This window comes from Heterodontus francisci, chromosome 6, assembly GCF_036365525.1.
Source record: "Heterodontus francisci isolate sHetFra1 chromosome 6, sHetFra1.hap1, whole genome shotgun sequence".
Taxonomy (NCBI): Eukaryota; Metazoa; Chordata; class Chondrichthyes; order Heterodontiformes; family Heterodontidae; genus Heterodontus; species Heterodontus francisci.
The window spans coordinates 71,358,848-71,374,593 of NC_090376.1; the positions used below are offsets into that span (position 1 = coordinate 71,358,848).

The 15,746-nt window shown below is 43.3% G+C and overlaps 1 protein-coding gene across 1 annotated transcript in view; it reads right to left on the reverse strand.

Annotated features, from left to right (window-relative positions):
* Positions 1-15,746, reverse strand: part of eif5b (eukaryotic translation initiation factor 5B) — a 187,632-nt gene that overhangs the window by 39,419 nt on the left and 132,467 nt on the right. The window contains exons 16-17 of the mRNA XM_068033891.1: positions 11,277-11,459; positions 4,277-4,438 (exon numbers count right to left, since the gene is read on the reverse strand). Coding sequence (XP_067889992.1) covers positions 4,277-4,438; positions 11,277-11,459 — 345 coding nt within the window. The remainder of the gene's footprint in view (positions 1-4,276; positions 4,439-11,276; positions 11,460-15,746) is intronic.

A 15,746-nucleotide genomic window follows, 5' to 3' on the forward strand; every position in this document is an offset into this window, starting at 1 on the left:
AAGCTGTTCCAGTACAGCTACAACACTAGCATCTACCCAGTAATGTGGAAAATTGCCCAGGTATGTACTGTACACAAAAAGCAGGACAAATCCAACCCGGCCAATTACCGCCCCATCAGTCTACATTCGATCATCAGTAAAGCAATAGATGTTGTCGACAGTGTTATCAAAAGGCACTAGCTTAGCAATAACTTGCTCAGTGATGCTCAGTTTGGGTTCCACCACGGCCACTCAGCTCCTGACCTCATTACAGCCTTGGTTCAAACATGGACAAAAGAGCTGAACTCAAGAAGTGAGGTGAGAGTGACTCCCCTTGACTTGAAGGCAGCATTTGACAAAGTATGGCATCAAGGAGCCCTAGCAATTCTGGAGTCAATGGGAATCAGGGGGAAATCTCTCTGCTGGTTGGAATCGCACCTAGCGCAAAAGAAGATGGCTGTGGTTGTTGGGGGTCAATAATCTCAGCTCCAGGACTTCACTGCAGGAGTTCCTTAGGGTAGTGTCCTAGGCCCAACCATCGTCAGCTGCTTTATCAATGACCTTGCTTCAATCATAAGGTCAGAAGTGGGGATGTTCGCTGATGATTGCACAATGTTCAGCACCATTTACGACTCCTCAGATACTCATGCAGTCTGTGCAGAAATGCAGCAAGACCTGGACAATATCGAGGCTTGAGCTGATAAGTGGCAAATAACATTCACGCCACACAAATGCCAGGCAATGACCATCTCCAATAAGAGAGAATCTAACCATCTCCCTTGACATTCAACAGCATTACAATTGCTGAATCCCCCACTGTCAACATCCTGGGGGTTACCATTGACCAGAAACTGAACTGGAGTAGCCACATAAATACCATGGCTACAAGAGCAGGTCAGAGGCTAGGAATCCTGTGGGGAGTAACTCACTTCCCAACTCCCCAAAGCCTGTCCACCATCTACAAGGCATAAGTCAGGAGTGTGATGGAATACTCTCCACTTGACTGGATGGGTGCAGCTCCAACAACACTCAAGAAGCTCGACACTATTCAGAGCAAAGTAGCCCCGCTTGATTGACAGCATGTGCACAAACATTCACTCCCTCCACCACCGACGCACAATGGCAGCAGTGTGTACCATCTACAAGATGCACTGCAGCAAGGCACCAAGGCTACTCAGGCAACACCTTCCAAACCCACGACCTCTACCACCTAGAAGGACAAGGACAGCAGATTCGTGGGAACACCACCACCTGCAAGTTCCCCTCCAAGCCACACACCATCCTTAAAAGCAGTATTCCTGAACCTCTGCAATTCCATTCCACCGCCCTCTCCCCCCAAATAACAATATCAAATGCTTTCCCTCTCCACCCCAAAACACTTACTTTTCAAACTGACCTTTCCCCCCTCAAAGTGCATAAATCATCAACTTTACCCCTTCCCACCATCCACTCCACCAATGAAAGCCCTTTATCACTGCTCCCCTCCTCCGCACAGGAAAAAATGACATGCTCCCCCCTCCCGTTTGGCTGCTCCCCCCTCCCAACCAGTTTGGCGCCTCGATTCCCCGGACGGGAATCGGAAGGCGCCGGAGTGCCTGCCAGCACCACAAAGATCACACCGGGACCGGAGGCAGGCTTGCAATTAAGTCAGGTATTTAAATTTATTTAAATATGTAAATGCCTTGCCCGTCACCAAGTGGTGGGGGCGCGCCCCGAGGCCTTTCTACCTCTGATTATCTGGCTGGGCCCTCACAGCGCAGGGTCAGGGTCGGGCCTCCTCCAGAGTGATCTTCAGGCCTCCCCCACCACGGACCCTAATGCCTGGTGGGGGGACCTCGATTCAGCCCAGTGTCTCTGAAGAGATATAGATAGGTTAAGTGAGTGGATGAAAATTTGGCAGATGGAGTATAATGTAGGAAAATGTGAGGTTGTCCACTTTGGTGGGAAGAATAGAAAAGTAGATTATTTAAATGGCGAGATACTGCAGTATGTTGTGGTACAGAGGGATCTGGGTGCCTTACTTTTTATTCGTTCATAGGCTGTGCAAGTCACTGGCTAAGCCAGCATTTATTGCCCATCCTTATTGCCCTCGAGAAGGTGGTTGTGAGCTGCCTTCTTGAACCGCTGCAGGCCTTGGAACGTAGGTACACCAACAGTGCTATTAGGAAGGGAGTTCCAGAATTTTGACCCAGCGACAGTGACGGAATGGTGATATAGTTCCAAGTCAGGATGGTGTGTGGTTTGGAGGGGAACTTGCAGGTGGCGGTGTTCCAATGCATCTGCTGTACTTGTCGTTGGTGGTAGAGGTCACAGGTTTGGAAGATGCTGTTGAAGGAGCCATGGCAAGCTGCTGCAGTGCATCCAGTAGATGGTACACACTGCTGCCACAGCGTGTCGACAGTGGAGTGAGTGAATGTTGAAGCTGGTGAATGGGGCGCCCATCAAGTGACCTGCTTTGTCCTGGATTGTGTCGAGCTTCTTGAGCGTTGTTGGAGCTGCACCCATCCAGGCAAGTGGAGAGTATTCCATCACACTCCTGACTTGTGCCTTGTAGATGGTGGACAGGCACTGGGGAGACAGGAGGTGAGTTGCTCACCGCAGAATTCCTAGCCTCTGACCTGCTAAGGACTCTCGCATTTAAGACGGAGACGAGGAGGAATCTCTTCTCTCAGAGGGTCATTAATCTTTGGAATTCTCTTCCCGAGAGAGCAGCAGAGGCTGGGTTGTTGAATATATTCAAGATGGAGTTACACAGATTTTTGATAACAAGGGAGTCAAGGGTTATGGGGCTGGCAGCAAATCAGGTCAGCTATGATCTTATTGAATGGCACAGAAAGCTCAAGGGACCGAATGGCCTACTCCTTTTTCTTATGATCTTACCCAGTAGAGGTCCACTAACTCAGTTGTACCAACAGAAAAGCTCAATTTCTGTTTAAATTCTCATTTGCTTACTGTTTAGTCAAATATTCAAGCTTCCAATTCAGGATAGTATCACCAAAAATTCATGCAGTAGCATTTTGCTGAAATAATTAGTTATGAAATCAACACATCTTCAACACAATGAACTCTGTCAATTGTTCTGAGATAAAGAGCTTGCACTTTAAAAAAAAAACTAACACTCAGAGCTACAAAGTGTTTGCATAAAATTACTTTGCAACCTATTGCTGTAATGTTGACTGAATTCAACAGTACACTGGTGTTGTACATTGATGCTATAGTTTAATACATTCTACTAATTAATATTTCACCAGTAACATTGAAAGAAAGAATTTTGCACTAAAACAGCCTGGTCCTAAAAGATGTACTATATTCTCAACAGATATAAAAGTAGTAATAAAAATTACAATATAACCTGTTTTTTAAAAATCAGTTTTGCATTGTTAAATGCATTTTTAAAATAATGTTCTCATTCCTAAGTATTCACTAAGTGAAATAGAGCATAAAGCCAAGGACAGGATTAGGCCCTTTAACAGAACAAATTTGATCAAGTTAATTCTCCAACTCACCTTGCCAACTGCATTTTGAATGTCATGTCTTTGACTCTACTGTCTTAGCTGGTAGATTATTCCACACGTTTTTCACCTTAGTTTTTTTTCTTATACACATTTAAAATATACTTTAAGAGAATTTAAACTTAGTGTCCTACTGACCAGTATTAATCTGGGTTCCATTTATCTATTCCATTTAATGTTTTCTATACTTCAATGAGGATCCCCTCAACTCTCTTTTCAATGGTCTCTGCAGCTTACTATTCTCCATTTCTTCATGGCTCATTTTAAAAATTCTGATTATTTTTGCATCGCCTCTCCCCATCATGACCAATGTACACATACCCTTTTTTTAGGTAGTTATCAAAATTGCATGCTGTAACTACTCATCAGTTAACTGAATACATACAAATTAGTAAATCCCACCAAATGTTTCTTTTATTAGATATCTGACAAGAGAAAGTCACTTCATCACTTAACTGCATGAATTCATTTAAACCAAGGTCACAAGTGTTAGAGACACACAGATGTGGATACAGTTTCCAGTTCAACAAATACCAAAATGGACCAAAACTCTGCTGAAATTATTTCAAAAGATTCTGAAATGATGTGATGTGAAATTTGGTGATTTGAAGGGATGTGTTAGGGTTGGGAGAGAGACATAGTGCTATAACTTTGTGATGGCACAAAATAATCATAAAAACCTTTAACATAAAAGAACCACAAAACTAAGTTTTACTATAATACAACGCATGAATATGGTAGATAAAACATCAACATATTTTTTAACATAGCATTATTTTCCATACTTTTACTCTCAATTCTTTGAGAGGTGGCGGTAATAGGAGACCTCTGATCTGTGTAACTATAGGACCTTCAACTCCAGGGACAATAATAGTATCTCCTTCCTTCATATTACCATTAATTAGAATCACATCAATCGTCGTTCCCATTCCAGGAAGTGCCTTTACCTGAAAAAACATCCAGACAAAAAGACACAAATTCACTTTTGCCAACATATTTTGTGGTTACTGCCATATTATCCATTCTGGGCCATTTATTTCCTTTATGCTCCCTTTTCCAAAAACTGCTCATTCATAATGCAATACTTTTCTATGAACATAAGCAATCCTCTATTTAAACCCCACTATTTAAAAAGGGAGGTAGAGAGAAAGCAGGGAATTATAGACCAGTCAGCCTGACGTTGGTAGTGGGAAAAATTCCAGAGTCCATTATCAAAGATTTTATAGCAGAGCACTTAGAGAACAGTGGTAGAATCAGGCAAAGTCAGCATGGATTTACGAAAGGAAAATCATGCTTGACAAATCTGCTAGAATTCTTGGAGGATGTAACTAGTAGAGGGGGAGCCGGTGGATGTGGTTTATTGGGACTTTCAGAAGGCTTTCGACAAAGTCCCACATAAGAGATTAATGTGTAAAATTAAAGCGCATGGGATTGGGGGTAATGTACTGCGATGGATAAAAAATTGTTTGGCGGACAGGAAACAAAGTGCAGGGATAAATGGGTCTTTTTCCGAATGGCAGGCAGTGACTAGTGGAGTACCACAGGGATCGGTGCTAGGACCCCAGCTATTCACAATATATATTAATGATTTAGATGAGGGAACTAAATGTAATATCTCCAAATTTGAGATGACACAAAACTGGGTGAGAGGGTGAGTTGTGAGGAGGATGCAGAGGGGCTTCGGGGTGATTTGGACAAGTTGAGTGAGTGGGCTAATGCATGGCAGATGCAGTATAATGTGGATAAATGTGACGTTATCCACTTTGGTAGCAAAAGCAGGAAGGCAGATTATTATATTTAGTTTAGTTTAGTGATACAGCACAGAAACAGGCCCTTTGGCCCACCGAGTCTGTGCCGACCATCAACCACCCATTTATACTAATCCTACACTAATTCCATATTCCTACCACATCCCCACCTATCCCTATATTTCCCTACCACCTACCTATACTAGGGGCAATTGCTAATGGCCAATTTACTTATCAACCTGCAAGTCTTTTGGCTTGTGGGAAGAAACCGGAGCACCCGGAGGAAACCCACGCAGACACAGGGAGAACTTGCAAACTCCACACAGGCAGTACCCAGAATTGAACCCGGGTCGCTGGTGCTGTGAGGCTGCGGTGCCAACCACTGTGCCGCCCCACTGTGAACGGCTATAAACTAAGAGAGGGGAATATTCAGCGAGACATGGGTGTTCTCGTACACCAGTCGCTGAACGTAAGCATGCAGGTCCAACAGGCGGTTAAAAAGGCAAATGGTATGTTGGCCTTCATAGCGAGAGGATTAGAGTACAGGAGCAGGCATATCTTGCTGCAATTATACAGGGCCTTGGTGAGGCCACACCTGGAATATTGTATGTAGTTTTGGTCTCCTTATCTGAGGAAGGATGTTCTTGCTATAGAGGGAGTGCAGCGAAGGTTTACCAGACTGATTCCTGGGATAGCGGGACTGACGTATGAGGAGAGATCAAGTTGGTTAGGACTATATTCGCTGGAGTTCAGAAGAGTGAGGGGGGATCTCATAGAAACCTATAAAATTCTAACAGGACTTGACAAGGTAGATGCAGGAAGGATGTTCCAGATGGTGGGGAGTCCAGGACTAGGGGTCATAGTCTAAGGATACGGGGTAAACCTTTCAGGACTGAGATGAGGAGAAATTTCTTCACCCAGAGAGTGGTGAGCCTGTGGAATTCGCTACCACAGAAAGCAGTTAAGGCCAAAACATTGTATGTTTTCAAGAAGGAGTTAGATATAGCTCTTGGGTCTAAAGGGATCAAAGGGTATGGGGAGAAAGCAGGAACAGGTTACTGAGTTGGATGATCAGCCATGATCATAATGAATAGCAGAGCAGGCTCGAAGGGCCAAATGGCCTACTCCTGCTCCTATTTTCTACATTTCTATGTTTCTCTGGTACTTTGCCATTCTCCACATCTGCTAAAACACGAGAATCAACTGGTGAACTGGACAAGGTCGTCACCTTAGTGGGGGACATGCATCAACTTCACTCAGTTGTTAGTATTCTCACCTCTGACAGTCAAGAGTTCAAGCCTCATTTTAGGACTTGAGCACATGCCCTGAGATATTTCAATGCATTGCTAAGGTAGTAATACACAGTTGGAAATGCCATCTTTCAGCAGAGATGTAAAATCAAGACCTTGCCTGCCCATTCAGGTGGGCATAAAAAAAAAAATCCTCTGGCACCTTTTGACGAGAAGCAGGAAGTTCTCAACACCAGCCAAGTTTCATCTTATGCTTGCTGTGAAGTTCTGGTGATGAGACATTTGCCAAATGATGTTGACAGCCTGCTCAGCAAACCAACTAACAGGATCCACCATCTCCCTTTTCTGCAAGGCCTCGAGAACATTACATGCAGCCCACTGCCTGATTGACTTGTGGACAAAGGTGTTTTTCTCCAAAAATATTTCTAAAAGGGCCAACTGAATGCAGTGTTCCGTGGCAGTGCAGCTAGACCCATCCTTTCCAACATTTTGGACTGGTAGAACCTCAGCGTGCGGTGACACTTGGTGTTTGTGCCCTGAGGGCCTATGCACAGCCTGATGCAGCCACACACGAAAGGTGGCCATCAGGATGAGGGCGACATTGGGTGTGTTTTTCCTCCCTTTATCTGGAATTTGTAAATCGCGCCCCTGCGGACACAGTCCATTTTCGATCTCCAGATAAAGTGGAAGATGGCTCAGGTGACTGTTGCAACGCAAGAACAGAGTGTGGGCCAGACTTGTGCCATGTATACCAACACTTAGGAGCACCTCAAATCTGATGGCTAGGTTCTTACCCACAATCCAGAGATAGTGTTGCTCCCACATGCTGAGTTTCTGTTTTACTCCGGTTATACGCTCATCCCAATTCTTGGGGCACGTTCCCACCCCTCCAAACTCTATTCCCAGCTGCTTCAGGTAATCTGGCCTGACAGGGAAGGGGACAAAGGATTGGTCAGCCCAGTTTCCAAAGAACATGGCCTCACTTTTGCTGTGATTTAGTCTGGTTTCGGAGGCCATTTCAAACTGGTTGTCGATGTTCATCAATCTGCGGACCAACAGCGATCCAAGAAAATGGTGACGCCATCAAAGTTTATGGAAACCTTGATCTGAGCACTTCTGTGGCCTATAATTGTCACTCCTGCATCCTTTCTGATAGACACAGTAAAAGGTTTGATGCAACACACGAACAAGACATGGAAGAAAGAGGGCAGCCTTGTCTGACTACAAAATTGATTGGAAAGCTTTCCAAATCCCGTCAAACTACACTACTGATGTTTGTGCAGAGCAGTTGGATCCAACTGCAGATTCCCTCCCCAAACCGGATTTTGGACAGCACACCCATCATGTGCATGTGCGACATTCTATCAAAGGTTTTCTCATGGTCCGAGCTTACTAGGCACATGTGTATCCTGTTGTATAACCTCTTTCAAGATTAACACAAACAAAGTTGAAGGGCAGGCATAGAGGCTGAACACAAAGCTTTAATGAAGACTTGTTGCTTCAGCTTACATGTGCTAACTAACTGTGCAAGAGAACTGAATCACGTGATAGTGCATCCCTTCCTGTGATGACATACATATTAGCATATATATATTTAACATACTAATACATTATCACAACACACCCTCATATCTTGTATGGAGGCAATCATATCCTTGAGCAGTGTGAGGCTATCAGAGATTTTCCTGCTGGGTACAGGGAAGGTCTGATCTGAGTGGATTACCAGTTTCAGAGCAGACTTGACTCAACTGGAGATAATCTTGGACAGAATTTTGTTAATGGGCTTCCAATTTCTGATCTTTTTGCTCTCACCCTTCTGCTTGTAAATAGGGGTGATGATATCTTTCCTCAGGGATTCTGACATGCTGCTGGCCAGAAGCATACGCTCATTCAATGACGGCAGATCTGGGCTGATCCAGTCCCACAGAGTTGAATATGACGTATCTAGAAAACCTTTGCTTCCCTTTCTTATAACAGGATGTTGAGACCAAATGTGGTACCTTCAGTCAACCTGATTAAGATTAGTGAACTGTGTGAATTGCAGCTGAACCTGGGATCTTCCTGGTCTGTATGACTTAGTACCACAGCCTGAATTGCACTTAACCAATAAATCATCAGATTTTTAAAGAATTACAATAATGCTGCCTATATGATTCCCCCCACTAATAACTCGGGTATATCCTAGCAGTAGGTACAAGATGTAAATCAGTATTGTCCACCCTTTTCGCATGGGGGTGGGGGGGGCCACATTACAATTTTTGTCTTACATAGGGGGCTGGTGAGAGAATTTTGGAAAGATAAAGGCATTAAAAATGTATCTTACTATTAATCAAAACAACAATAAGTATACATTTTTGTGAAGAAGCTTTAAATGAGAAGACTAATTTATTGACTTACTTTCTCTTCAATGATTTAATGAGATACCTGGCCTTTTTCTGCTTACACAAGTAGTCAATGTTTGCCCGCACACTTCTTGTAGCAATGTGGAGTATTCTGGATAGATGTCATTCTGTCAAGAGGATCACTCTCTCTCTGTGCCCCCCCCCCACCCCCATGTTGCTGCCCCCCTCTGTGTCCCCCCAGTTTTCCCCCACCTGCTCTCTCAGCCCCCCTTCTCCCTTCCACTCTCTCGGTTTCCCTCCCCGCGCCCCCACCCCACTCCCCCACTGTTGCAGAGAGCAGGAATGCTCAGCAGATGGTTGGTCAGTTTTTTTTTTAAAAAGATCACAAGTCAGTTTCACAGCTGACAGCTGCTGTATCAGGAGCAGCCGCTTCCCAACTTCCGACAGATTTGGGATTTTCCAGCGAGCTTTTTAAAAAAAAGTTGGAACCCGCTGGAAAACCCCAAATCTGTTCAAAGTTGGGAAACTGCTGTTCCCGCTCCCAGCACCTGTCAGCTGTGAAACTGACTTGCAATCTTTTTTAAAAGCCGGTCTGACAATGGGAAATTTCTTATCTCCATTCATGGAGCCCTGGCAAGGATGAGGATGGCCCCGTTCATCCGCCGGCTGGATGGGAACCTTTGGCGGGCTGGTTCCTGGTCTGTGGGCCGTATGTTGGACAACCCTGATGTAAATGAACACAGATTATCAACTGTTAACCACAGTAAACAGTTCCAATCCAGAGAAGAAAATATGTCAGTTTACAAAAGTTTATAACAATCGCCAAGTTAAACAACTAGGCAACTATCAGGCCTTGAACTTTTGACCATTTTTCTGCAGAAAGGACTTGGGAAAAAGTGTTTAAATATTGGGTTTTTAAAGCAAAGTTTATTCTGGTCCTTTTTTTAAAAAAAAGCCTAGACAAAAGGTAGCTAAAATTCTAATTTAAGTTGTTTGTCTAAAGACTGAAAAACAATAAGAAATGTGTTGCTTGTCTCAACATTGATAAGCACCTCACACCCACTGAGTTGGGAAATCCCTGTAACCAGTCGCTTGGCAGGGGCTATCGAGCACAGGTCTGCCTTATTGGGTATGAACAGGGAGATAAAAATAGGGATAAAAACATATTGAGAACCATATGAATATTTCCATTTAACTGTTAATTTTCACGAACTGCTTTGGAAAGACAGTTAAGTTACGTGAAGGTTCACTTTCACTGAATAAAACACCTAGAATACTGAATCTGGCAGCTTAATAGAGCTTTACAGATATATAGGAACAAAAAAATGCATGCTTACTGTAATTAAAAACATGAGTTTTCCACACAAGAAAGAAAATGCATTAATATTTTGCTTCTCATGATCAAAAGATGCCCCAAAGTGCTTCCCAGCTAATCAAGTGTTTTGAATTGTAGACACTGTTGTAACGTAGGAAAACACCTCAGCCAAATTGTACATGGTAAGGTCTCATAGACGGCAATGAAACAAATAGCCAGATAACCTGTTTTAGTAATGTTGGTTGAGAGATAAATGTTGGCCAAAACATTCAGGAGAACGTCGCACTCTTCAAATGGCATCAAGCGGTCTTCTAGATCCACCCAAGGTGGGATGCTGGGTCTCAATTTAGAATATAACTTCGAAGTGGAGTACTCCCTCAGTACTACACTGAGTTTCCAACTCAGAATATGTGCTCAAGGCTCTGGAGTAGGGCTTGAACCTTCTGACTCAGGTGAGAATGCTATCACTGAGCCAAGATTGACAGCTGTTGATAATCACCCCTTCATTTTGCTATCCATTTAAAAAATATAAAAGGGTTATCCTGAACTCTCCTGAAGGCTTCAGTGTGTGCTATTATGCCATATACACCAGAAAGACTACTGGTTCAATCCCTGGTCTATGGTGCAATACACCAGAAAGACTACTGGTTCAATCCCTGGTCTATGGTGCTGAACTAGGGCACTGATCGGAACACTTCAATTCGTCTCAATATCTCTAGGCTAGCAAAGGGATGGATGAAAAGGAAATGTGAAAAATAAGGTTTTTACTCTCGATGGCTACCTAGTAACCCCTGCGGTAAGACGTTTATGTTTGTTGATAGTGATCATGCAAAGGGAAAATCATGTTTGGTTGTGATGCCACAAAGTCTTCTAACACTGACTTTCTAATCACTCAGATGATGAGTGGCCACTGTATCTAGGTACCTGAGAGCTGTCTGCGACTTCAGCTACTACAGGTAAGCCAACAAAGGAAGGGCACTGCTTTATTCATTACAGTATTGTTTTGTGACCTATACTATATACTGTAAAAATTAAATTTAGAAATATATTGCTGCAGAATATTTTCTAGACAGAGCTGTAAATTACTGGAAATTATTTCTCTAAATTTACAGTAGCTCTTGAGTACTTACCTCCATAACTTGAGCTCTTAGTTCCATAGAATATGCTAGTCTCTTGGCAAGCATAGTCTGGGTCAGTTCCACCAGCATTGCAATAAGATTTCCCATGCCATCTCCAGTGTGAGCTGATGTAGGTATTAATGACACAAATGTACGTGGATCTTTGTTCTCAAAGAATAAAGCAGCATTCAGACCCTAAAAATGTGATGCATGTTATCCATTAGCAATATACAGATATATATATGCCCATAAAATAGTTTAGTCATTAGGACAGAATCACTTCACCCTAACAACTACAATGGCACAGTGGTTAGCACCGCAGCCTCACAGCTCCAGCGACGCAGGCCTGGTTCTGGGTGCTGCCTGTGTGGAGTTTGCAGGTTTTCCCTGTGACCGCGTGGGTTTCCTCCGGGTGCTCCGGTTTCCTCCCACATGCCAAAGACTTGCGGGTTGATAGGTAAATTGGCCATTGTAAAAAAAAAATTGCCCCTAGTGTAGGTAGGTGGTAGGAGAATTGAGGGAAGGTGGGGATGAGAGGGGGAAAATGGGATTAATGTAGGATTAGTATAAATGGGTGGTTGATGGTCGGCGCGGACTCGTTGAGCCGAAGGGCCTGTTTCAGTGCTGTATCTCTCTAGGACTCTCTTTAAGGCCTTGACATCCTTCCTAAAGTGTCGTGCCCAAAATTGAACATAGTACGGTGTTTTATAAAGATTTAGCATAACCTCCTTGGTTTTCTACTGTATGCCTCCACTAATAAAGCCAAGGATCCCATATACGATTTTGACAGCCTGCTTAATTTGTCCTGCCACCTTTAAAAATTTGTGTACATACACCCCCAGGTCTTTCTGTTCCTGCACCCGCTTCAAAATTAAACCATTAATGGCCTTGCCTCATTCGTCCTATCAAAATGCATAATTTCACACTTCTCTGCATTAAATTTCATCTAGCATATGGCTGCTGATTTCACCATACTGTCTATGCCCTCTTGAAGTTTGTTACTTTCCTTCTCATTGTTTACTGCATTTCCAGTTCAAATCATTTGCAAACTTTGAAATTATACCCAAAATACCCAGGTCCAGGCCATTAATAGAATATCAAAAAGAACAGTGGTTCCAATACTGATAACTGGGGACACCACTATATTGCACCCTCCAGTCTGAAAAACAACTGTTCACTACTACGCTATGCTTTCTGCACCTTAGCCAATTTTGTATCCATACTGTCACTGTCCCTTTAATCTCTCGGCCTTTAATTTTGTGAACAAATCTATTATATGGTACTTTGTCAAATGCCTTTTGAAAATCTGTATGCACATAAGTCGCACTACTCTCATCAACCTTCTCCATTACTTCATGAAAGAACTGATCATTAATCAAACACTATTTACCTTTGACAAATGCATGCTGACTTTCATTTATTAGACCATACCTTTCCAAATGCCAATTAATTCTGTCCCAGAATTTCCTGCCTTGGCACGATGACACGAAAACTGGTGGTGAATAGTGGTATTCAATAGTGGTAAATAGTGAGGAGGAAAGCCTTAGATTACAGGATGATATAGATGAGCTGGTAAGATGGGCAGAGCAGTGGCAAATGGAATTTAATCCTGAGAAGTATGAGGTGATGAATTTTGGGAGGACTAACAAGGCAAGGGAATATACAATAGATGGTAGGACCCTAGGAAATACAGAGTGTTAGAGGGACCTTGGTGTACCTGTCCATAAATCACTGAAGGCAGCAGAACAGGTAGATAAGGTTGTTAGGAAGGCATATGGGTTACTTGCCTTTATTAGCCGAGGCACAGAATATCAGAGCAGGGAGCTTATGATGGAGCTGTCTAAAACACTACTTAGGCCACAGCTGGAGTACTGTGTACAGTTCTGGTCGCCACACTATGGGAAGGATGTGATTACACTGGAGAGGGTGCAGAGGAGATTCACCAGGATGTTGCCTGGGCTGGAGCATTTCAGCTATGAAGAGAGACTGGATAGGCTAGGGTTGTTTTCCCTAGAGCAGAGAAGGCCGAGGGGGGACCCGATTGAGGTATACAAAATTATGAGGGGCATAGATAGGGTAGATAGGAAGAAACTTTTTCCCTTAGTGGAGGGGACCACCAGGGGGCATAGATTCAAGGTAAGGGGCAGGAGGTTTAGAGGGGATTTGAGGAAAAAAAATTTCACCCAGAGGGTGGTTGGAATCTGACTGAAGGGGTGGTAGAGACAGGAATCTCACATTTAAGGAGTATTTAGATGAGCACTTGAAACACCATAGCATACGAGGCTACGGGCCAAGTGCTGGAAAATGGGATTAGAGTAGATAGGTGCTTGATGGCCGGCACAGACATGATGGGCCAAAGGGCCTGTTTCTGCGCTGTATAACTCTATGACTTCCCCATCACTGACGTTAGGCTGATTGACCTGTAGTTTCCGGGTTTATCCCTCTCCCCTTTTTCTAAGTGGGTGTATCCCTGATTTTCCTCCTCTCTATTTGGAACCATCCCTTTCTGTGTTACTGAACACTAGGTACCTGCTTCTAACCTAGTGCATCTTACTTACTGTCTTGCACTTTTTTAAACAAAAAGAATAAACTTAGGTTAAAATGGAGTATGTAGGTAAAGAATGCATTGCAGCAACTGACCTAGCTTACTCAGCAGCTCCTCCCAGCCTCTTGACCTCTATCACAAGACTGGAGCAACATTGTCATGGGAAGACCATCGCTTTTGAATTCCCCCTAAATCACAAACCAGCCTAATTTGGACATACATTGCAAGTCCTTCATCATCATTGGTTTAAATCCTGAAATTCTCTACCTAACAGCATTATGAGAGCCAAGACTGCAGAGGGTCAAAAAGGTGGCCATCACCACCACAGAGCAATTGGGGAAGGAAAGGAAATGTGGCCTTCACAGTATTCCCCACATTATGAGATTGAATTTCAAAAAAACAACCAACATATCCTTCAATTCAATGAACAATACCCTGAGAGTTCCACTAATATTTAAGTATTTGATTTTCATCTGTGTGCCAACTTGACGTAATTTAGAGTCATAGATACAGCACCGTAACAGGCCCACCGAGTCCGCACCGACCATCAACCACCCATTTATACCAATCCTACATTAATCCCATTTTTCCCTCTCACATCCCCACCGTCCCTCAATTCTCTGACCACCTACCTACACTAGGGGCAATTTTTTTTTTTTACAATGGCCAATTTACCTATCAACTCGCAAGTCATTGGCATGTGGGAGGAAACCGGAGCACCCATAGGAAACCCACACAGTCACAGGGAAAACTTGCAAACTCCACACAGGCAGTACCCAGAACCGAACTCGGGTCGCTAGAGCTGTGAGGTTGCGGTGTTAGCCACTGCGCCGCCCTGGGTGCAGAAGAGATTTACTAGAAACAGACCAGGGTTGCGGAAATTCAGTTATGTGGCGAGATTGGTGAAAATGGGATTGTTCTTAAAGCAGAGAAGGTTAAGAGGTGGTGTTCAAAAACATAAATAGTTTTGATAGAGTGAACAAGAAACAGTTTTCAGTGGCAGAATGGTCAATAACCAGAGGACGTAGATTTAAGGTGATAGACAAAAGAACCAGAGGCAACATGAGGCAACATTCTTTATCTTAAACACAGTGAGTTGTTGTGATCTGGAAAGCACTGCCTAAAAAAGCAGATTCAATAGTAATATTGAAAAGATGATTGGATCAATACTTGCAGTGAAAAAATGCACCAGGCTATGGGTAAAGAGCAGCGCAGCAGGATTAATTGGATAGTTCCCCAAAGAGCCGGTACAGGCATGATGGGCTGAATAGCCCCTTTCTGTGCTGTATCATTCTTTGAACAGAAAGCAATAGTTAGGGAAACAAATAAAAGCAAAATACTGCAGATGCTGGAAATCTGAAATAAAAACAAAAAATGCTGGAAATACTCAGCAGGTCTGGCAGCATCTGTGAAGAGAGAAGCAGAACTAACTTTTCATGTCAGTGAGCTTTCATCAGAACTGGCAAAGGTTAGAAATGGATTAGGTTTTAAGCAAATAAATGGGGATGGGGCAAAAGATAACACAAGGGAAGGTGTTGATAGGACAGCGGGTCACAGAGAATAGCTGACCAGAAAGTCATGGAGCAAAGGCAAAGGGTGTGTTAATAGTGTGGTGAAAGACCAAATGTTAGTGCAGAGAGGGTGTTAAATGACAGAATAATGAGCAGCCCTGGCCAAAAGCACAAACATGAAAAAAGTGGGCAGGCACATGGTAAAAAAATTAATGATGAAACAAACTAAAATAAAATAAAAAATAAAACTAAAAATAAAAAAGGGGGGGATGAAATTATTGAACTAAATGTTCAGTCCGGTAGGCCGTAGAGTGCCTAATTGGTAAATGCGATGCTGTTCCTTGAACTTGCGTTGATGTTCACTGGAACACTACAGCAAGCCCAGGACAGAGATGTGGGCATGAAAGCAGGGGGATGTGTTGAAAT